This window comes from Bacillus rossius, chromosome 1 (assembly GCF_032445375.1).
Source record: "Bacillus rossius redtenbacheri isolate Brsri chromosome 1, Brsri_v3, whole genome shotgun sequence".
NCBI lineage: Eukaryota > Metazoa > Arthropoda > Insecta > Phasmatodea > Bacillidae > Bacillus > Bacillus rossius.
In genome coordinates, this window is record NC_086330.1 from 271593220 (window position 1) to 271615985 (window position 22766).

The 22766-nt window shown below is 35.9% G+C and overlaps 1 protein-coding gene across 10 annotated transcripts in view; it reads left to right on the top strand.

The window, feature by feature from the left end:
- The window catches only part of LOC134527598 (kinase D-interacting substrate of 220 kDa), a 354998-nt gene that overhangs the window by 224983 nt on the left and 107249 nt on the right, over positions 1-22766 (top strand). For 9 of the 10 annotated variants that reach the window (XM_063360420.1, XM_063360425.1, XM_063360428.1 and 6 more), the window contains 8 exons: positions 4039-4137; positions 6562-6660; positions 7548-7745; positions 9262-9360; positions 16872-17063; positions 19771-19875; positions 20770-20868; positions 22090-22233. In XM_063360420.1, the coding sequence (XP_063216490.1) occupies positions 4039-4137; positions 6562-6660; positions 7548-7745; positions 9262-9360; positions 16872-17063; positions 19771-19875; positions 20770-20868; positions 22090-22233 (1035 nt within the window). Of the gene's footprint in view, positions 1-4038; positions 4138-6561; positions 6661-7547; positions 7746-9261; positions 9361-12362; positions 15747-16871; positions 17064-19770; positions 19876-20769; positions 20869-22089; positions 22234-22766 lie in introns of those variants that run through there. The other variant, XM_063360429.1, reaches the window with a different exon arrangement.

Genomic DNA, 22766 nt, shown 5'->3' on the forward strand with positions numbered 1-22766 from the left:
TTTCTTGTGGTGCTCTTACTTCCTCCTCCCATTCTTTCCTTTTAAGCCTTTAATGTGTCTAACGACCCCATGTAGACATTAATTTAAACCCTTATTCATTCCTTCATTCATCTAGTATTTAATTACTTGTGCTGTTGTACATTCACGTTCATATTTCTCTAAATGTGTTAGTTTTTTACAATTACTTTAGTACTGTACTGTAGTTTGACTTAAATTTACTACCCAAATGAATGTAAGTGAAATTTGCTACATTAATATAATTTTTTTTCTCTTTAATTTAAGGCCTCGTTCATTTACCCCAAGCTTGTAAAGTCGCTTTGAGCTTCAATAGCTTTACCGAGATTACAATAATACCGCCTAATGCGAATTAACTGTTCTGATAATTTTAAAAGCGTAAAGTAGTTTTTGTTTGTTCATCTCTCACGATTGAAAAAAAAGAAAAAAATATAATAACAATTTTGACGACATATTTTGTTAAACTAATAAATTTATTTATATGTTTCCTCATAAATGTGCACAACACACACACACACAAATATATATAAAGTTAAACGGATGTGTATAATTATGACTTTGTTACAATTTCTCTTCTGCCATTCTACCACATGTCATTGCACTGTAAATTTATTTTGTAAATGGAACAGAAATATTCATGTAAAATTACCGATATTTGTAAATTTGTACATTTATATGAAAACAACTGTATCGCTACAAAATAGTGTTCGCAGTAATACTGGGTTCGGATTCTTACCCGGGCATTTACGCTTTATGTTGTCCCAGCACCTCCAGTAGTCAGTCATCTGTGAACCGTTCTTTGAATAGCTTTCCAATATTAACTGCGCACCTAATAAGCACGACACAATGACACAACGAAATAAATTCAAAGTCAAATTGTTGTATATTAGATTGTATTTTCCGTGGTTTAAAATAATAGCTTGACTGAAACATTAATTAAAGTATAAAATTATACGCCAATTTTCGTAAGAAATACTCAGTATAATCTAAGGGAAAAAAAAATATATCTTATATGCAAAAATAACTGTAGCCACGTGTTGTAAAACTTTACAATATCTTTATTGTAGTATTACAAACTATTTATTGACAACTGTATTCCAAAGGAATCTTTTGTTTAAGTACAGAAAATACTTTTATGCGTGGTGCGTCCCAACTTGCGCGTCGCTAGGGGACACTTCGGTTTCTATTTCCGTGGCGCAGGTAATGCTTTCCGCGTTTCACAAGCATCCGGCGCAGTGGGGCCGAAATAGAAGGCTGCTTTGTTCAGCGATGAGTGTTGGTGTCGGAGGAAAATAACTCGTGGCCGTTTCCAAACATCGGTTACTCCATTCGGCGTGACTGACGCCCGACCTCAAGGGCTGTCTCTTCTTCGAGCGTTATTCACGGCACGTGCGAATTGTAACAGGGCGTTAACCACAACCGATTTTCACGACCGGTAATTTCAGTACCAGGTAGTTTTTATTTTTAACGGTGCAGCAGTTGGTGATTGAAGTAGTAGTAATTTTGAACGATTAATCACGTTTTAGTGATCAAAAGTAAAAATATAGACATTGGTGTTACAATTTTTTATCGCAAAAAGTATCTACTAACGTGAAAAAATCACTTTAGTCTCCATCTTTAACGCAGAAAAGGAGAAAAAACAACCAAAAAAAACATTTAAACAAATAATTGTTTTAACGCATTGAAAATCATATAATTATTAACGTAAAATAACACTTATTATTTTCATAACCAACTTAAAAAAGAAAAAAAAAATTGTTATTTGAGGAACATTGGCGCAACAAGCACAGGCGCACACAGCAGTACGAACATCTGCTGGCGACTGAGAAGCGCAGACTCACTCCCCTCACCCCGCCCGCAGAGATCGCCTCGCCAGAGGAGAGTAGCAAATAAAAGTAACCTTAGCGCGCAATTAAAAGAAAATTTATTGCTATCGATGTCGAGCCCCGAAAGTACCGAAAGAACCGGGAATCGATCTTAAATTCCAGTTTCGTTTATTATTTCAAAAGTACCGGGAATTCCCGGTACTTTCGGGACAGGGATTTCCTGGTTCTTTCGGTACCGGGATTTCCCGGTTCTGAACTCTAGTGTCATCAGGTCACGAAACTGAAGGAAAAGTCTCGAAAGGCACTAAAAAGTCATGGGGAAAAAAATAGTAACTGTGCTGGAAGTCACGTAATGGTAATTTCAAGCGTCTTCTCCTGACTTGCGTTTGGTTTATGATGCCTCTTTTCAGTTTATCGTCGTACATTAAGGGCTCCGCCTACCTGGTCACACAGACGGTGCGCAGAGCTTCAGGAAAAACAACACGATTTCAAAACTACTCAAGATATCCGAGTGGGGTATGTTTACGAAAAGCATTTAAGAGTTCTCTGAGGCCCGAAAAGTAATTTTAATTTTGTATCATGTTTTTAAACTGTATTTCTAGAAGAGTTAAAATGGCTAAATCGCATGTTTTCAGAGTAATTTTTAGGCGTAAAATACCCAGTACAGATTATTAAAAGCACTTAAAGGACTTGCATTACACCTTTATCTTCATTTATCGGCCATATAATGTTGCGGTCACCGCTAAAATTTCACAGCTATCCTGTGACGACCAGAAGACTACGCGTCAATTCAGAGCCTTTCGCTTAGAGGCGATACCGCTCTAGAAATACCATCGAGCGTCGCACTTATCATCCCGCCTCACTAACACACATACACCCCTGACGAGGCGGGCCCCTTAAGAAGTCCGCCTAGAGAGGGGTGTATTTGTGTTAGTGAGGCGGGATGACAAGGCCGACGCTCGCTGGTGCTTCTAGCGCGGTATCGCCTGTAAGCGCAAGGCTCTGAACTGGTGCGCTGTCTTCTCGTGCATAGGACAACTATAAGATCTGGGCAGTAACTATAACATTATATGGTGGAGAAATGAAGATAAAGGCGTAATGAAAGTCTCTTTAGTGCTTCAAAAAGAATATGTACCGGATGTTTCATGTCCAAACATTATTATGAAATCATGCGTTGTAGTCATTTTCACACTCCTGAAAATGCAGTTTAAAAACGAAATACTGAAACAGAACTACTCATCCGCCCTCAGCGTATTCTTAAACGCTGTTTCTAAATAAACACCATTGGGATATCTTGAGGAGTTTTTAAATACGTTTTTTTTTCTGAAGCTCTGCACATTGCATATGTACCCAGGTAGGCGGGGTCCTTAAACACTTGGAGACTGTCCACTTATGCCACACGGAAATATTTATTATAGGGTTTTATCTTTCTAATATAAATATCTAACGTTCCTGCGAATAGTAGATATTTTCTTAATATTAAATATAAAAATGACTCTGTGATATGAAAAGTTGCAAGAAAATGTTAAGTGGCCAGAAAGAGTTCTGAAATTGGTTAACGAGGTATTTGTACACATTCTTTAGGTCAGTGATAAATGATCAAGCTGTCTAATAAACGTGAAGGTATGGTTCTGTGGTGACGCTAGTGGTTTTACGCTGTGCTACAAATGAGAATCAGAAGAATCAACTACTGTAGTGTACCTCAACCACCTTGCATCGAACCATAATAATGTCTTAAAAATTGCAACAGTTTTTTTTTAACCTGTGTACCTGAAACAAGGGCGTCGCCAGCCGATGGCCTGGGGGGGGGGGGGGGGGGGGGGGCAAGTTGTGGGAAAAGTATGTATTTTTTTTTTGCATTTGGCTACAGTATTTTATATCTCTAAGGCTCTAAAGGGGGGGGGGGGGGACAAATGCCCCCCCTACCACCCCTGGCGACGCCCTTGACCTGAAATCTGATTTGTTCTAGGCTTGTATTATACAACCGATTTTACAGATACCTAACTCTGTGTAAATATATTAGTAAATCGTTATTATATCATCCGTGTTCTGAATACCTTTATGTTAGCGGACTTTTGCTACATGTTTTGGATCTTGGTGTATTTAATGTTGAAAACCTCTTGTTAACCTCCTATAAAAACAATAATTTTATGTGGTTATTTTTATTTCTTTATTAAATTTATTATTTATATTTCAGAATGGAACCACTGCACTGATCGTAGCTGCCTCCAAAGGAAAGCTTCCGTTCGTTAGAGAGTTTATCAATCATGGAGCAGACGTCAACGCAGAGGATGGGGTAAGTTTTCCCTCACTACATCCAGCTTATTTAAGGTTAGCCTGAAATAGACAGACTAACTTTGGCTGCAGATTCATCATGTTAACATAAATATGACTTACAGTAAGCTATTCACTTCTCCTTCTAGGGAGGCAGCCAAAAATTTAAAACTGGGATTGTCACAGATAGTTATGCAAAAAAATGCAATTAGACCGAATAGATTTTTTTCTATTAAGAAAATCACTTTCCTTTAAAAGTCTATGAGAGGAGCAATGTTTCATATAAAAAAATAAATAATTAACTTCTATGTGCCAAATGCCCCTAATGTAGCATTAATTTCATGGGACTCTTTTTTATACTTTAGCTCAAACAGGTTTTATTTTCATATGAGAGCAGAAGCTAGTAATGTGAAATCATAAATCTGAACTGGAAGCTGTGGCTAATAATTAAATATATAAATTTAATGAAAAAACATGTAAAAATAAATTTTAATAATTCATCATGCTGGGATTAATGCTCAATAAAGTGTGCACAAAACTACTTTTGGTTTACATATTTCAAATTTAACTGGTTAAATAATAGAACAAGTTAGTTTTCAAAATAACAGTTTAATATGGAAGAATACTGTTTAGCAATATGAGTAATTTTGACTCAGCATAACTTAAGATCATAATGGTGATTCATTTATAATATATTTATTTATTTTTATCATGTGTCAGAATGATTCAAACACCTTATAGAGGTTTTCAAATAAATTTGTTACAATAGAGAAAGACTGTTTTATTGATGTTCTAATGTTAAGGTGAATCCAATTAATGGCTAGGGTCTAATGGTTGACATATTCATTTTAGGATTTTGAAAAGAACTGGATTCGTTGGAGTAATTATATAATTTTTTTATTTGAAAAATTCTTTTATCATGGAAGTAACATTTTTATTGATTTTTGTACTGATATGAACATTTTAATGAGCGACAATGAATTCAGAATATCAGTTAATAATAAAATTGTACATGGTAAATATTAATACCCTTTATTATTATTTTAATCAGGCCTAATTTAATACTAGTGTGTTCTTTGTTTGTAACTGCGGAAAATAAACTCTCCTAGATTTCTTATATATTTTACCTCTGTTATCATTTTGAACATCCATTGCTAGTTTTTTTTTGTGTGGTTTGGGATGCACGAGCTAGTTAGGCGTGTTATCGTCGTAACAGTAGAGGGATTCGTAAATGAAGTGGGCTGTCTGGTATAAATGGTGACGTCACTCTGGTTAGCAAAACAAGCTGTAGCTGTATAAAGGAAAATGCTAGCAGTTCATGTAATAGCTTGATAGGAACTGGCCGGGAAGTATTGTAAACATGTCTTCATGTAGTGGTATTACTAAACAAATTTAACTAGCATTAAACTACTTTTTAACCATAAATGTGTTGGTGATTTTTGTTTTGACTTCAGTTATTAACATGACAAAAATTGCACACAACCACTCCCCTACTTCATACCTGAATGGTCGCAGCCAGGGCCGTCAAGAAGTACTAAGGTCTCTCTGCAGCTCCTCCCCATTGTTTAATATACAATTTTCAAACACCAGAATTAAATAAAAATCCATAGAATGTAAATTGATGGATTTTAACTGTAATCGTATCAAATAACTCTAAGGTTTCCAATAAATTATATCAACAGTCTATATAAATAAAATGTAAGTGTTCATTCACTCAAAATCTTCAATCTCAGAAACTTCACATATGGCTTTGAAATTTTGATGCAATGTTGTATTTGAATACGCACATGATTTTATATACCTGTGTCACACCTGTGACAGGTAAAAAAAATAGATTGATAAAAATATGGATAGGTTAATATATATGTATAAATTAATATTTGTGTTTTTTTTTTTTCTGTTTTGTAAAGATATAGAGGTATAGAGATAGAGAGAGAGGGAGATATACAGATATATAGAGAGAAAGGGTGAGGTATATTTATAAATACATTGGGAGATGTAGATAGGGAGATAGATTTAGATATATATATAGAAACATAGATACATAGAGAGATATATAGTAATATGGAGAGATATTGACATATTTAGATAGAGAGATTTTTTTATTTATAGATAAATATAGTGAGATTTATAGAGGGACATATATAGAGAGATAAAGAGAGATGATTTGTATATGTGTACCTAATTAAAAAAAAAATTACAAAAAAAAAATTTGAAATAGGCTTAGCAGTGTAGACTTATAATTTTCATCCTCTTATCAGGGTAAACTCTCACATAATAAAATACTGAAATTCAAGTTGCCCTTGTGGTGTTGGGGTGCCGGGGATCTTGGCCGCCTGTATACAGCACTGGTCAGACACAGTTTACTGCGAGCATGTGTGCGAGGCAGGGTTCTCAAAGGTGCTGGGTCGAGCAGGGGCTGAGTGGCTCGGTGGCTGTGTCGCAGGACGGCTGGACCGCGCTGCTGTGTGCGGCCAAGCAGGGCTACTCCGACGTCTGCCTGGAGCTTCTGGAGCATGGCGCGGAGATCGATCACAGAGACATGGTGAGTGGCGAGACAGGGGACGCTCACACCCAGCACAACGGGTAGTATCATCATTTATTTAGCTTCTGATATTTCATGTTTCTGCTCACAATTTTAAATCAGTTCATAATATAACCACATTTAATTGCTTTCTACCAAACAAGTATTTATTTAATGGTTTATATGAACTTAAAGACAAATTTTTATGTCAGTCCTAGCAGGTATTGAAAGCAGAAATCATGTGATACACAGTTTTGGAACAACCGTTCGTATGTAGCCTTTATTTTTTTTTTCTTTAGTTTTAGTATATAATTTATCAAATCAATAAAAATTGGGTTTTTCTCAAAACCATAGAAACCTGAGTTTAAATGATTTTTCAATTACATACGATGCATTCATGATTCACTTGTTTGAAACTCTGAACATCGCCCTGATGTGGTTACTTTGAATATTAACAAAATCAATTTAAAGAGACTAGGAGTTAAAATCTTGGGTTTTTTTGGTTTAATGCATATCTTAAGAGCCTCAAATGCATCTGTATTACAAAAAACACATATTATTTCACCACTGTTGTTTTTCATTGAAATAATGGTAAAAAGTTCTTTAACCCAAGTAATGCAGCTAACTGCATTTATTTATTTTGATAGCTCTATTTAATTTATAACTTAAGAGTTAAAATCAATAACACAAATATGTTTTTGTCATTAAGGGTAAAACAAACTTGGGGAAATTGTAAACATTTTGTGAGTTCTGTTGGATAACAAAATACGAAAAATGAATTTGCGATAAACATTGTTGTGTACATTGTGGAGGATGTGAACATTTTGTGGACAATACCTGCCAATTGTAAGTTGGCCTAAGGCAGGTGCTGTGGGCGGATTGATGGAGCTAGAATGTCGGTTTCGCAGGGCGGCTGGACGGCGCTCATGTGGACGGCCTACAAGGGTCACTCGGACACGGCCCAGCTGTTGCTGCAGCGTGGCGCCGAGGTGAACGCACACGGCAACTACCACATCTCGTCGCTGCTGTGGGCCGCTGGGCGCAGCCATGCCGCCATCGTCAAGGAGCTCATCCGCTACGGAGCCAAGGTCAACGTGGGTGACAAGGTCCGTGCACACGGCGTGTCTTTGACAACACTTCTTTCCGCTCGTTGCTCAAGCTTCACCTCGGACCCGAAGCTTCGCATCACATTCAAAGCTTCAAATAAAACGAATATCAAATCCCCCGATGATGTCAAATTCAAAATTAAAAAGAGCTTGTATTTGATTTGCTTATTCGAAGCTTCACATAGGCCTAGTATTTAACCCCATTTTTCTTCTTTCTTCTCCTCGCTGCTAGACCCATTACTGGGTTACCATATTGGTCTGTATTTTTTCTCTTTTCTTCTTCCTTTTCCTCATCACTAGACTTTTGGCTGGCTTACCATATTTGTCTATCTCTATTTTCGTTCTTCATTCTCATCGTTACTGGACAAATTGCTGGGATACCATGTTGACGTGTATCTCCCTTTTGTTCTTCTTTCTCGTCTAGACCTTTGGATGTCACTAAATCTCTGCCTGTTTTTGCACTCTCAAAGTATATAAACAAATGGAAGTTTCTTGACTTTTTTGAGTCATATCCCAGTGGTAGTGTTTAACGATGTTTCTGTCTGCATTGCAGCAGGCATCTTCAGTGTTAAGTATCAATTGAGTTCTGAAAGGTGGTAGGACTCTGTATATACTTGTGAGGAGAATTCTTCATGTAGCCAATCATTATAGTCCTCTTCCTATTGGCTTAAGTGTTAGTCAATAAACTTTTCTTACTTCCTCCCTAATAAAGAGCCATGATGTGAATGAAAAGTCATTTAGGATACACCACTCATGTTTGTGTGCAACTTAACATTTCATTTGCACAAAACACCACTCACCATCTCTGCAAGATGCAGTATTGTTTCTATTGTTGTAAATAATGCATTTCATAACACAATTTTCTTTTGATTAAAAAATTGTTCAATGACGAAATATTGTCCACAAATGGTACATCGTCAACTGGTTCTTGCATAAAAACTCTTTCCCCCTTACTTCGTCGTACTTAGGCCAAGTTTATAAGCTAAGCAAGGAAGGTTATAATGCAATAAATGGCAAACACAAAAATTTTAAGGAAAATACATTTTAAAATACCCGTTTATAAATTACTCAAGACACAAAAATGCAATGCAAGCATTTAGCAACCTTCAACGTCTTGCACTTTTGCTTGTGTTTATATCTGATATATTTAAAGTGATGTTTTGCAAAAACTAAAAGGTTACGATTTTATTTTTATCCTGCGTATCATATTTTCACTTTTTAAACTGTGGTACAGTTAAAGCAAATGATGTTTTAAATTAAGTAATTCAGACATTTTCATGAAAATCATTATTTATAAAAGAAGCCAGCTGAAGAAAATTGTTACTTCATTTTTAGTTTTAAGTTGTAGAATTAGTTTGTAGCTTCCTACAACTTGCATGCTTTATAAACTACTGTATCTTGTGTTTCTTGCATATTGTGGCCTTGTGCTCTTGCAATCCTTGTGAAGTTTATGAACCCAGCCATAATAAGAACCCGTAGGATTTGTTTTTGAATGCAGTGTAACGCTTGTTTGCAGTACGGGACAACCGCACTGGTGTGGGCATCGCGGAAGGGCAACGCGGAGATTGTGGAGAGCCTTATCAAAGCCGGCGCCAACGTAGACACTGCTGGAATGGTGAGCAGTGTTTACCACCAGAACTTGCTCGTGTCAACTAGCTGAGTTGACGGGACCACTTAACCACATTTCTGGTATATATGCTATACGCTATACATATGATATACGCTATCACATTTCTGTGATATATGCTATACGCTATACGTATGATAAAACTGCAATGCAGTCTTGTGTACGGGATAAATTTTTGAAATAGAGGTACAGAGGCTAAGAAAAAATATTTTAAAAAATTGTCTTTCCGTCAGGCTAAAACTTAATTGAATTTGATAACATTTATCATAATTCATAATAATGTATGTTGTGAAGTAACATTTCAGATATTGGTGATCCCAATAAGGTACACTAGAGTCCCGTTATAGCGAGGTGTCACGGTTCCGGGTTTGATCCTCGCTATAACCGTGTCCTCGCTATAACCATTGAATATATATAATGTATAGAAGTCGCGAGCCCAGGTTAAATTTTCTGTCCGGTTTCTTAGAAGAATTGTTGTAGTTCCAAGCTCCGCCGCTGCGATCGCTTTCATCGCTGGGTATCGGCTGTATACGCCCCTGGTGGTATTTGGCAGAACTAGGTTAACCAGCCCAGTCGTGACATCATCCTTCACCCCCCCCCCCCCCTCGAAAATCCCAGACCAACGATTCAAATTACCCGGCAGGTCTTATCAACATCGTTAGGCGACCTTGAAGAGAAGCTTCCCTTACCGTCGTTTGAGAATGATGAAATCCCAAAAGAAGCTAGCCACGGAAATCACTGAATGATGGGATTCTGTACCCGAGTGAAGTGAAAATTAGCTATTAAAACTTTGTATTGGGCCAATAGTCAGTGTTACGTTCAAAATATGGTTTTATTTTAAAAGTAAAATACTTATTTAAACTATATTTCGCGTTTGTGCAAATTTACTTTTAGATATTGGCAAGGAAAATCAACATACCTTAAACAACCTTCTCTTATTCAACGTTATCTATTAAGTAGTAAAAGGGGTAGATATTATTTTTAAAAATAAAAAAAATTATATAACCCACTAAATCAGTATTGGCAAGATATATATAAATTCAATATTAAAATACGCACATTAAAAATTTTTGTAATTAACTTTTTTCTGTAATAAAAATTCAGGATGATTTTGGTTTAATTGGTTTACGTATATTGCTATATTTTCTAAATCACATAGAAAAGGGAAAACAGTGCATCAGTGAAAATTCAAAAATTTAGTTTAAGTAATACTAGCCATACCAAAAGATCAATATGCGAGATAAGAAATTTGGTAACTGCTCTACATTTCAAATAAAAATGCACTAGTTTCATGAATACTGAAATGTATGCGTAATAAGGCATATTATGTTATTATACTAAGCATGACTATAACTAAAAAAATTACAGTAATTTAAAACGATGGCATTCTTAACATACAATAAGTGCGCGAGTCTTAGTTTATTTTTTAATTGGCTTCTTCGTCAGATGGAAAAGAGTTAAGATTTCATCAAGGAAAAATATATTCTCAAAGTCACTAAACCGGGAGATAGAAAATAAGGTAGGTACTTAATTTTAAATAAAAGTTAAAATAGACTTACGCTAAACCAATTAAAAATAAGTCGTAAAAATATTTTTATTTATTAAATATGTTCTATACTTGACAGTTCTTTGTGTATAATTCTTCAAAAATATTTGAAATTTAATACATATTTTCTTAAAATGGTAGAATATCAGCAATACCCGGAAATTACGTGAGCAAAGCCACGGGTTATTAGATACACTTTTATTATAAAATAAAAACAATTATGCATTTGTAGTTCACGAATGTGATATTTTGTTTATTGCTTCACAACATTCATTTGCCAGTCTCAAATTTCATTGTACCACTTGTCAGAAATGTCACCAAAAATGAGAGATAGTTTTTTTTTGACGAATTTCAATTACGAGGAAACCTTTCGCAAGACTTTTTTCTTCGCAGTAGTCACTGGGACACCATTAATTTAAATCCACTAAGATAATAAAATTGTATGTATAATGATTTGTTTTTGTATATTTATATAACTTTCCAACCAATTTTTAATGATTTTCATGTGAATAAAAACTTGTAAAGCAATTTAATTAACTGTGTCATAATACTTCTGATTAGATGGAAATACAAACTTTTCATCAGTAATATACGATGATAAAAATATTTATTATTGTAAAATAATATTCACTGTTCAAATGCAAATTTAAATAGATTATTCATACATGTTTCCTGCTAATTAATGGTTTAAAATAATAATTTTTTAATATAAAATCATTTTTCTCTTGTGTTAAAATGGGTTGCTAAAATGAGGAATTATAAATATGTCACTTACTAAGTCCGTGCACAGATTTACACAAAACAGCAATGTAAATAATCTTTTTTGGTAGTTTCTAATTTTGTGCCCTGGATAACATGAATTTGGTTTAATTCATACCAAAGTGAATTTTTTGAACAACTTAAATTGATGTCATAAACAAATATTTATTTTATATTAAAAATCCACAAACAGTTTTTAAAATATAATATTTATCACGCCAGATGGAATAATAAACAAAAAATAGCTCTTATATGTTGTCTGTGTTTAAAGAATTGTATTATATTTCATGGAAATAATATTTACCTTTCGGTTATTAAAAGAAAATATATTTGTATTCAAAATACTTGCGCATCGTTTTTACGAGCATAAAGGCCGGGATACATTCGCAATAGCACGCAAACAGCACACAGATAGCACACACGCACAGAGATAGCACAGAGCTTGATGCTACATTCACGCACAACACAACACAAAATAATACCGGAAGCATTCAAAAAAGTTTTTTAAATGTAAAACTCCCGTTCACAATTTTGGTCACTGAAGTTGGCATACGTGACGTTTGTTTAGATTCGTGTGTTGTTATTGTGGTACGGTTTTCGTTAAACCCAGAAATATTTTAAATATTTCAAAGTTTACGTACAAAACACAATGAGCATTCAAAAATATATATCACTGTTTATTTCAAATCCGGCTTCTTTAACACATTCAGACACAGACTTCCAAGCATTTAATTTAGCTTCTTCATTTTTGTATCCTGCGGATCCCCTGTCATACAAAATATTTTTACTTTCTATTACAGCTATCAAAAAGCTATCAAATGTGCCTTCCATTTTTATGTTATCGCGTGTTTGAAAACAATAACAAACTACTCAAGTCAAGAGCACCAATACTTTCGTGACAATTGTTCTTTTATAAGCCCACTCGAGTAGTACTTAAACTGTTTGCTGATTGGCTACCATCATGGTCGCGCACAGAAAATAACCTAAAAGTTAAAAGTTAATGAACTTTCTGTGCGCCGATCCTGTGCTATTTTTCTGTGCGCGTGCTATTTGCCAATGTGGCAGCTCATATCTAATAGTGTATGTTGAACTTCTGTGCGTCTGTGCTGTTTGCTTGCTATTGCGAATGTAGCCCGGGCTTAACTTGTGTATCTAACCTCAAAGCAAGGAATATAAAGAGTGGGAACTCAATGCTATAACAAACACTCTTATTTTCTTTGGAGATCCGGGAAATGTGCTTTATTTATAAGCAAATTAACATAGTAAATCGTTAACTTTTCAGATCTATGTTGGCAAAATTGATTTTTTTTTGTGGTCATTCGCTACTGGGAATATTCACCATATAACGTTTAAGATTATTTATTTTGAATAACGAAACAACCAAAACATTATGTAAAAATGCTTCATCTTATGTTAAAAAAATTATAAACTGCATAGCCACAAAGTATGACATCATACCATTAGTTTCTGTTACTAATAACAACACGTGCACGCGTTTGAACAGTCATCGCAGCCATAGTTGTTTCATAGCTACCAAAATCATTCAACGTTGTCAAGAATTATTCCAAATTATGTTTTGCCATTTTACTCAATGCGCCACTCCGTTAACACAACATTTTATAAATTCTGAACCACGAATGTCAGTGGGAATGTACACTATACTGTACATTCCAATCTGATACGCTTTAAGAAATTTCTGTAGTTTTCTTATTATTAAAACTTAATTTTTGATGTTGGCATCTTTTAACCGCACTTTTTTTTTTTTTTTCGGTGGCCGTACTCCTCCAATTCAGTTGCGCCCGCCGATATCTAAGCGCTCGGATTTCAACAAAAGGCACCGCCTCTCGATAGAGTGAAACAGAGAATTACGCGCACGACCTTGAAAAAAGCGACGCTACAGCGCTCTGGCGTGGAAGCTGGTAACTACGAGTACACTCTTGTGGAAAGAAGAGCTGTCTAGCGGCGGAGCTAACAACTACCTCAGTTTTGGATCCGAAAATTGGAATAATAAATCCTATCCCCTCGCGACTTCTATAAGTTATATATATTCAATGCTATAACCGAATTGGACAAATTTTGGCCCCCAAAAATTAAATTTAACCGAAAATAGCATAAAAATTGTGTTTAAACCTGTAAAATAGGAAAATAACAGGTTATATTAGCGAAATCTTAATTTCTGTGAGCAGATGTGTGAATTATCTTTAAAACGATGCCCCATAAGTACGGATGCGATCACCGATTGCGTCAAAATAACCAGAATACCCTACCACGCCACGTAAGTATAGCATCTCATCCCGCGGCCGCCGCAACATTGTCCTGCTATCTATCGTCGACGCGGGCTGTCTGCTGGCGGCCATGTTGGTTCGGGATGTTGCTTACAGGTGGTGCTAGTGTAGCGCGACGATTTAATTCCTTGCAGGAGTGCGGCTGCGGCAACGCACGTACGCCTCAAACGAAATAGTCGCTGGAAAACTATACTTTTTTCATTTAAAGAAACCTGTCAACTTTTTTAGAAAATAAATTTGGGATTAAACTCAAACCATCACCACCCCTTTCCCGGACAGATACCCCACAACTGACCGAAACAAAAGTTACAAGAAAACTGTCCTAGCGATTCGGAAATAAATACGGTACCTAGTGCCTACTAGAGGTGTAAAAGTAACGAAAAAATGTGTACCCGTATGTATTTGTTACTATAACAATTAGTAATCGTTACTATCGTTACGTTACTCGTTACTTCTGATACCGCATAACATGCTATGTTATGTTGCAGCAACGAATCCAGTCGTATTGCGTACGCGTACAGTATGCCGTCGCGGAAATAATAATAAATAGAATATAAACAATTAACAATATTTGATAATTAATAGTTTTTGTTAACCAAGAAACAATTAAATCTCATTAGAGCGGCTTTTTAATATTATCTCTTTTAAGATAACAATAAAAAAACGTGAAAATACGCGATTATAAAAACAAAAATATACATATTTCTAATTTGTAAAAAATACTTTCTTACGTTGTTTCTGTTCCAATCTCAAACTTTGTCTACACACGGCAGACGGCACAGATAACTAACGGATGTTTGATAAAAGAAAGAAAGAATGGGATTCTATTTTTAAAGCCACGCACTTAGGTGGCGACTGCAAGGCTGAAGAATGTGACAGGCGTCAACGGCAAGATGTCTATCGGCGAGCGAGAGGGGTGGAGATAAAGCAGACAAATAACAAAAGCGCGCTTCAAGCGATCACGCCGTAAATTCCTCAAAAATACCTCGTTATAGCCGTGTTCTCGCTATTACCGTGCTCGCTATAACGAGATTCTACTGTATATCATTCCAACAGGACACACACCCCTCCTGTTAATGGAAAGTTAGGATGTATCCTTTACTGATTCAGTCTTCATTCATTTAGTAAGTACCATGAAAGTAAGTCCTAATTATTTTGATGCTAGCACAACCTGTGCATCAACAAAGAAATACTTTTTCAGCAATCAATATGTAATTATTTTCATTTACAAACTTTTCACCTCAAATTTGCAGGTAGTTTTAAATTTTTTCTTGTTAAATTTAATCATTTGACAGTAACGAATAAATAAAGATGAAAGGGTGAAGTCAGTAATTGGATGTTTAGGTAACAAACTATTGGTACATGTTTATTAAAAGATAGTGCCACAAACCCCTGGAAGGCCATAAAAATACATGAATAATAGAGAGTGACTTGTCTTTTCATGAAAAGCTCCATCTATGATTATGTAGGGATCCTCTCAACTATTTGAAAAGTCAAGAAAAATGGCTGCCATTCTTTGAGTTGCACTTTTCAATTATCCTTGAAGCTTTAAGGGTTCTTTTAGAAGATATTCAGGAACAGCTATTTTATTTCAAATAATTTAATGCCAGTTTTATAACTGTCTTTTTGGGCGTAATTTTAAACACAGTTATGGTTTCAAAGTAAGTTCAAAAGTTGTGTACCGCTTGTCGATAAACGCTGATGTGACTACAGGAGACTACAGACTGTCTAGTTTCAGGGAATACAGGAAAAGAACTTGAACTGTGAAGGAATATTTAATTTTGGTAAATATCAGGGAATATTTAAGAAAATATAATTCATGTCAAAGGATTTAAATGAAATTATTATTCAGAGGTTAATCCCATATTGTAAATTCTGTATTGCTAATCCATGTACTAATGGTGGCATATTTTTTTTTTTGTTTATTCAACAATACTGTTGTGTCAAATATTTTTGATTATAAATGTATTTTTATTCATGCAATGTTTAGTTACATTTGTAATAGTGCTTCACGGTGTTTCGTAAGAAATATCATCTTATACGTAGTTTCCATCAAAGGCTCATAGTGACCAGCAAAACTCACAAACAAAATTCCCTGCCTTCCTCCCCTGACTTCTCCAGGTCTTTTATACTCTTTTATAATTTTTCGATACAAAGCATGTTGTGTTCTATGAAAATATTACATTTTTTTGGTCAGTCAAAAATAATAAAAGACCTGTAGAAATAGGGGAAAGTCAAGGTATTCATTTGTGGTTTTGCTAGACACCCAGAGCCTCTAGCTGTCTGTTTATGGATGCCACTGCAGACTTGGAGCCAGTATTGCTAATAATTGCAAAAAAAAATTAAGCTCTTGTAATCATTTTCAAAAATTGTTACTACTAAAATTTAAGAAGTAAAAGCTGCAATTGTATGTGACAAGTGTAGTTGATACACTCGTAAAAAAAAAAAGCAAGATAGGGCAGCATAACCATTCAATTATGTACTGGTAACAGTTATTATGAAAATAACCAGGTCACAACAACTTTGTAGGTGGGTTATTAGTAAACTTTTAAATGTTGAGGTAGGTAGAAAAAAGTTTGTAAGCTACAGTTATCAATTGCCCAAGATCAGTAGTGTACCAGTAAATTACTTGTAAGAGTCCTTTTATGAACCCTACTAACTAATAATATTTTCACAAACTGGTAAAATTTCACTTGTTGGTACAAATTTGTAAGTTTGTGATACAGTGGGGTAGCAAGCGGGTGGCAGGGATGGCCGGAGCATGAGGGGCACCGCCGCGACGGTTTCGCGGTTACTGAAGCCTCTCCCCTCTCTTTAATGCATGAGGGGGCGCCATTTTCAAGTCTGGCCAGGGGCGCCGGTCACTTCAGCCACGCCACTGTTGTGACGCGGTGTGAGTGTGTGCACAGTTCTCGTGGACGGCACTGCTGGTGGCGACGATGGGCGGCCACTCGGACGTGGTGGGCCTGCTGCTGGAGCAGCGCCCCAACGTGAACGCCCTGGACAAGGACGGCTGCACCGCGCTCACCATCGCCTGCAAGGACGGCTTCCACGAGATAGCCGTGGCGCTGCTCAACTCGGGCGCCTACATCAACATACAGGTGCTGCCCGGCCCTGCATCGCCTAGCTTAGCTTTCCGACTTGAAATAAAAGCACCTATTTTAATGTAATTATATTGGTAAGTCCTTAAAACAAGCCAGTGGTTTAAGTTATTTAAATGTATGTTTAAATGCTGTGCTTTCCCTATTGTCATTACTGCTATTTTTACTATTTTTTAAGTAGGCTTGTGTGAATATTCTAATTTTTGAATATCAAAATGAATGTTTTATTTGATTTGATTTTGAAAAATAACACCTCAAAAAAATTAATATTCAGTCATTTAAGAATAGGGCTTGTTACCACCTACCACCTCCGCTAGCTCAAATTTGGTGATGAGTGAAACATACAGGTTGCAGGTCACGAAGAAAGATAAAATTTATACATAAAGTTTGATGTATTGCCTGTTTTATTTATTTATGTAAAAATCACACTATATTCCGTAAAATAGAGCACACAAAAAAAATTAAACTGTTCGTCCAAAAAAAAGAATAAAACACGAGCCATCGCCCGACCACAGCCTGCTCGGCCCGCCGCCCGAACAACGACCGCCTGGCCCGGTGTTCAGACAATGACTGAACTTACAGCCTTCCTTTCCTTCTTGCGGGCAGTGTTCTGGGCTCGCTGACGTAATTTTCAGCCAATCACGGCACATAGCAACAGAAGCGTCCACAAAATGCTTACTTCTGTTCCCACGACGCAGAAATTTTGTCTCTTTCTCACACTCCTGTGACTGTGACTCCCACGCCTAGCGTGTGAAACAAAGCCTCAGTTATGGAAAAACGAAGGAAAATCACGTCAGCATGCCTTCCCACACAAAGAATCCAGCAAAAATAATTACTAGAAAAGTAAACTTATGAATTTTAAAAATAAAAACAATAAACCCGGAGAATTACGTTCACAGGAACTTTTAAAAGGAAAAACTTTACATCTAACCCAAAATATGACAAAAAAATTTATAACAAATTATTATTATTGGATTGTATTAGGAAGGCTGTAACCTGGGTTGTTTCAGGCTCTGCGGGATCTCAAAGGTCTGGAATAGTTTCGGGATCACAGAAGATTTTCTCGTCGGGCGGGAACCAAATTTCCACAAGATTTTTGTAATATTTTATGGTTATTTATGTGGCGTTTTTTGCTACATCTGGTCACGTAAATTTTGAGACGACTAATATAGTAAAGCCAGATTTAACACAGTAATTCAGAACCATTACTAACACCCACTTTATAAGCTAAAGTATTTTACGGAGAAAAGGGTTGGACAGGTTGTTAAAAATATATTAGAATTGACAGCATACTGATAAGGATAATTCATGTCCATAAAAATCAAAACACTGCATGCTTGTTAAAGTTGACAGTTTTCAGATCAGAGGGTGGAAACACCGCATGCCAGCTCTGTGATTAGTTTAATTCATAACATGGCAGCAGAGGGAACAAACTTATATAGATCTTGTGAAAAACATCTGGTCGCATACTCACAGCAAAGACTCCTCCTAAAGCCAAACAATCTACGACAACTTTTTCTGGTGGTTAATTCGCAGTGAATGATGGATGACCGGATACGGGTTCGCACACACACTCCTAACGCAGTGACAGCTCAAAAAAAAAAAGTCTCACTAACAGGAAGGGGAAAACTTAATCTCTTGTAACAAGCATACAGTATTAGACAGAAAAAGAGATGAACATTTTAAGCACCTACTGTGTTCCTACATTTAAGTTAAAACAAGGCAAAAAATATAATTCATAAATGTTAATATATGTTCTTAATATAATTAATGATTTATTTTCACATAGTGGAAAATTCAAACAAACAAATTTTACATTTTTTAACTTAAAATTAAAACTGCTAAATGTACATTCTTTTTAAACCCACCATCTCGAAGTTTCTTCACACATGCTGCAATTGTCTTACATATTTGCTTTGCACTGTTTATTAATTTTTTTTTTTCCATATGATCATATAATTACCATTAAAAATAATTATTTTTATTTTACTTTCAAAATTTGAATATTTCAACAAAATTTTACCTATAGTAATTGTAGCTGACTTAACCTAACCAACCTTTCACTTTAGTATTATTTATCTAATTTCCCAGAAGCCACTACACTACACATTTACTTTTTCTTTCAATATGTATATGTTATACTTGAAAAAAGTTTTTAGTGGGATTCTAATTCATACTATTCAATATTCATATTCAAGAATAAATTGATATTCATATTCGTATTCACTTGAAACTAAAAAACTGATATTCTCGCAGGTCTAGTTTTATGTAATAGCCATATAGCAATTTTTCACTCTTATTTGTGAATGGTTACCATGGGGGTTGAGTGGTTGGATTAGTCGTTTCCCTCTAAGGTGATCTGGCTATGACTCCTGGTGAGATCGAACTTAACTTCTTTCCTTCTAGAAAACGTTGCGGATGTTTACGAGCCACTAGGTTTGTTCATAAACTCCCATTTCCCTATCCAATGTATTATATCAATGCTTCATTCTCTTCTCATTTCATCACCTCTCCTCGTCTCTAAGAACTTTAATGTTGATGAAGACATTGATACATTTAATTCTTTTATTAATTATTTAATATGTATGAGATTGTAAAAGTGGATGTGTAAAGTCTGTGAAATTGATAAAAGAGGTGTGCTGAAGTAATGAAGTTAAATGTTGGCTTGTGCTTGTTTCACGTGCTGCAACGCCCCGTGTGTCCACAGGACCGGGCCGGCGATACCAACCTGATCCACGCCGTGAAGGGCGGCCACCGCAGCGTCGTCGAGGCGTTGCTCAAGAAGTATGCGGATGTGGACGTCCCAGGGAAGGTGAGTGCTTACGCCCTGTGTTGCTAGAGACGCTGTAACATCGTGGTACATACGGCCACCGATTTGGACTCTACAGTCCTAGTTGCACTAGAGGGAATTGGCTGTTGCTGGTGAACACCGATCCAATTGGGATTCGCGGAACTGCCGTGGTGGCTGGGCGGTCAGATCATTTGTATCTCCCAGGGTTTCGTCGTTCAGGCCGGTCGGGTGGAAGCTGTGGTCGTTATGTGGGTTGAAGTGTGCGGTACTAACTTGTTTTAGAATAGGTTAATCAAATGGAGTACTACTTTCCTCTGCTTCAAGTCTTGACTCTGTAAGCCGGCCTTAAAATTGTGTGTTACTTAGGGTATCCAGCCTTGGCTAAAACAGGCAAAATCTGGAATTGTAAGGGAAATTTGAATCTCTGGAAAAATCAGGGAACAGTCATGGAAGTATATGTTGAACAGGGAATCTAAATGAAATTATCAGATAAAGGCTCATCGTGTATCACCTTACCCATGTACTGTGTGTGTCATGCATATTGTATTTTGGGTCCAGTTTAAATTTTTTTTACAATGCTGTTTTAACAGGATTGTATTTTTTGGCTTGTGTGGCTGTATTCCATCTTGTGATGGTTTCTTGGTGTGCGAAGTTAACTAAGTCACTATGTGCGTGGTTTCCAGGCTTTTTTTTTCACTGTGTTAATTAAACGGTAAGTGCATTTTGACTGTGGCAGGACTAAGGGAAAAAAAATTATATATTTTTTTCTTTGGAAATATTGCAGATTTTTTGTCAGTGATTAATTAAAAAAGACCAGGGGGAAGTTAGGGAGTTCTGTCTGTGGGTTTTGCTGAACACCCTGTCACTGTCTCTGATGAAGTTGTCGACAAGGCGTTAAGCCCAGATGTGTTGCAGGAGCGGAAGACGGCGGTGTACTGGGCTGTGGAGAAGGGTAACGTTGCTATCCTGAAGTTTCTCCTGACTGCAAACCCAGACCTGGAGATCGCTACCAAGGTGCGTGCGTGCTTTGCCAGCTGTCGCTATTCTCGAATAAATGATGTCTTAAATTAGTGAACAAAAATTTTTAAAAAATAAATGGTTTGAATTTTAAATATTAATGTCTGAAATAAATCATATTAAATTTAAATTAAAAAAATATATGAATGGGATGGAATTATGTGTTTGGTAGGTAAACATTTTTTTCAAATCATAATTTTAAATTTATATATTTAAATAGTGTCTCAAAGTTAAAATATAGCCTCATTAATCAGAGATAAATTAGTATATGACAAAAAAAACAGAAATTTCAGTTTTGAAAAAGTATACATTAAATTTTTAAAATAAAAACAGATTTACATGTTATTTTTTGTATAAAAAATCATAGTACTTGTCAAGTGCACAGGGGCTAGTGTATGAATTTCTGAATAACTCTGCCTCCACTATTTTTCTTCAAATATTTTTCTTCAAGTACCTATTAAATCTTTTGATAACTTTACATTTTATGGTATATGGAGTCAGACTTTTATAATGTTTCTAATTATGATGTCTAAGGATGGGTCAATTAAATCCTTATATACCATCTAATCTTTAGTATCAAAAAGATTTGATACTCTAGGGAAAAGGTTCGAAGAAGAATTTAACAAAGGGTAATTCAGAATTACACCGGTGCAGTTCACATAAAAAACATTTATTGCTGCAGAAGCTATCAAAGATATACATATTTGTATCTGTTACCAGTTACATTGAACTGGGAATGTTTGTTTGCGATTTCAGGGAACATTTTTGATTTGAAAAGGAATGAACTTGTAAATATTATATTTATTTTAATATTAAAAAATTTAGTTCATTGTTCAAACTTTTTATTTCTGTGGTTTTATTAATATTTTATTTTATTCCTGTTTATATAGAGAATATTTGGATGTGAGGTCCTCTTTTAGGAATTGAATTTGAGATAAATTGTATTCGTTCCTTCACTGACTACGACAATTAAGTATTTAAATATTAAATTGCTTATTCTGTCATCCCTCCTATGATAGGATACATGTTAGGGAGATGGAGTGAGACTGGTGCTAAAAAAATTCATTTGCATCCCTTAGCCATACTTGTGAGAAACTCTGCCGTGCTGAATGCTCACTGCACTGCTGCTGGTAATTCGGCCGTCAGTGAGTTGTCTGTAAGGTGTTGGCTGGAGCAAGTGCTGTGCACGAAGGGGCTGCTATGTTTGGGCGTGCGCAGGACGGCGACACGCCCTTGTTGCGTGCCGTGCGCATCAGGAACGTGGAGATGGTGCAACTGCTGCTTGACAAGAAGGCGCGCGTGTCCGTGGCAGACAAGAAGGGAGACACGGCCCTGCACATCGCCATGAGGGCACGCTCCAAGGTGCGCTACAAGCACCACAGATGTACAAAGGAGGACTTTTTTAAAATATTTTTTTTTCTCATAATAACAATTTTATAGGGATGTGCGAGTACCCGATATTTTCGGGTACGGTTCGAATCCACAATTGCCCGAACCCGTAATCGTTGTACGTACATGGATTCATACAGTATTACGAATATTGACAAAAGTTATAAATTAATTTAATACGGCTCAAAAATACTAGCAGGGAAAAATAAAATTAGGCTACTATTACGTAAGTATTTATAATATGATGTATCAAAGAAAGATATGTAAATTAAATAATTAACACAGTGACATTAAAAGAATTTCGAGATTTCGAGAGCTTAAACTATAATTACAAATTTCGTTGTATAGCAAACTATAAACTAAAAACAATTACATACCCACAAGAAAAAAACGTATTGGCTATTTATTGGAGAAAAAAGGGTTTTGTTTGCTGAAACATTTATAAAACTGAGATATCCCTGTGGCGTGCAGTTTATTACGATTGAGTTGGAGAATCGAATATGTTT